General features: G+C 53.9%; 1 protein-coding gene across 1 annotated transcript in view; it reads left to right on the plus strand.

The window, feature by feature from the left end:
* SMYD4 (SET and MYND domain containing 4) overlaps positions 1-1,578 on the plus strand; it is a 46,152-nt gene that overhangs the window by 38,398 nt on the left and 6,176 nt on the right. Inside the window, exon 6 of the mRNA XM_013005738.2 lies at positions 828-1,010. Coding sequence (XP_012861192.1) covers positions 828-1,010 — 183 coding nt within the window. The remainder of the gene's footprint in view (positions 1-827; positions 1,011-1,578) is intronic.

Raw genomic sequence — 1,578 nt, forward strand, 5'->3', positions numbered from 1 at the left:
GGGAAAGCCCACGTCAGTGTGTTGTCAGCCAAGGGACCTGCGGTGAAGCACTGAGCCACAATTGAGGTAAAGCTCAGTCCTAGTGTTTTGTTTGCCATCAGGCTCATCTCTAAATTTTCTTCCCCTCTCTCCATTCTTGCCATTGTCAGAAACCTGCTTTCTACACTTTCGCCCCTCCTCACTCTCTGCTTCTGGGCTGCTGGGCCTGCCCGCAAGTGAGCGCTGGTGCGGAAACAGCCTCACCCTTAGGGGCATTCCGATGCCTTCCTCTCGTTCAGTCCTGTAGTTCAGTTGCCAGATAACTGTGTTTCAAAACAGTGACTGTTTGGGACACGAGAGCTCTTTTCGGTGGGACAGACTGCTGATTGGCAGCCCAGAAAGATGGGACACTGGGCAGAAGCAGCAGCATAAAGCACATTGTTGTTGTGTTTTAACGGCCAGTTAAACAGAAGGACTTGGACTTTCAAAGTTTGGGGAAGTCATCTCAACAGGCCTTTGGGGTTCCATGTCCTCCTGACAGGAAACTGGCCGGAACGCATCCTACTGATGATTCCCTTTTTATTATTTTGTGTAAGTGCTAATCTTTGGAGCTGAGAGACAAGGGTTAGGTGCCAGGATCCGGGGGGACTTTTGGTCTGATCAACCACGTTGCTTCCTGGGGCCCAGAGTTTGCTGTGAGTCACGTTCCATCTGATTTATATTGATTCCGGCTGTGTGGCTGTGAGTCAGATGGGCTGCAGGCCCAGTCTCTTGGCACATCTGAGGAATGGACAGGGGGCCAGAACCCACGTCCTGACTCATTTTCCCTTTTCCTATCGCTCTTTCAGGATCTAACGACAGCAACATTACCGAAAGCAGGCAGGTCCGCCTGGCCACGGCCCTCTTCCCTGCTGTCAGCCTCCTCAACCACTCCTGCTGCCCCAACACCAGCATCTCCTTCTTTGGCACAGTCGCCACCCTCCGGGCATCACAGCGGATTGGCAAAGGACAAGAGGTTCTCCACTGCTATGGTGAGCCACCCTTCCTGCCTCCTGGCACACCTTTTACCAGCAGAAAGGGCCGGGGCCCAAACATAGCACATGCCCCTACGCAGATGCCCAGCATTTGTTTCCTGGAAGCGACGGTGCACACTCTGGCATGAGAGCAGAAAGGGCCTCCTTGCCAGGTGCTTAGTGCCACCTTTGTTGCCCTGGGACCATGAATTCTACTGCGTGTGGTGCCTCTTAGGCTCCCTGCTCTGCAAATGTCCCAGGACCGGCTCCTTGAGCAGCTCTCCCTTCCCCCAACGCTAGGAAGCTAGCCTGTCTGGTCCGTTCCACAAAGGAACCCCAGTGGGACACAAAAAGCAGGCTAACCAAAAGCTGGGAGGTTGAGGTCCACCCAGAGGTGCCTCAGAAGAAAGGCCGAGGAATTTTCCAAAGACTGCCTTTGGAAACGCAGCGGTGCCCAGCTCTACTCTTGACATGCGCCTGACCTCACCATGGCCACTTGGGCTCCACAAATGTTTGGATAAAAGTTACCTTTCATGTGGTGATCCTTTGCTACACGTGTGTGTGCTCGCGTGTGCGCACCACGCAT

The sequence above is a fragment of the Echinops telfairi genome, unplaced genomic scaffold (genome assembly GCF_000313985.2).
Source record: "Echinops telfairi isolate 266 unplaced genomic scaffold, ASM31398v2 ScPeMD7_7458;HRSCAF=8496, whole genome shotgun sequence".
In the NCBI taxonomy this organism is placed as follows: domain Eukaryota; kingdom Metazoa; phylum Chordata; class Mammalia; order Afrosoricida; family Tenrecidae; genus Echinops; species Echinops telfairi.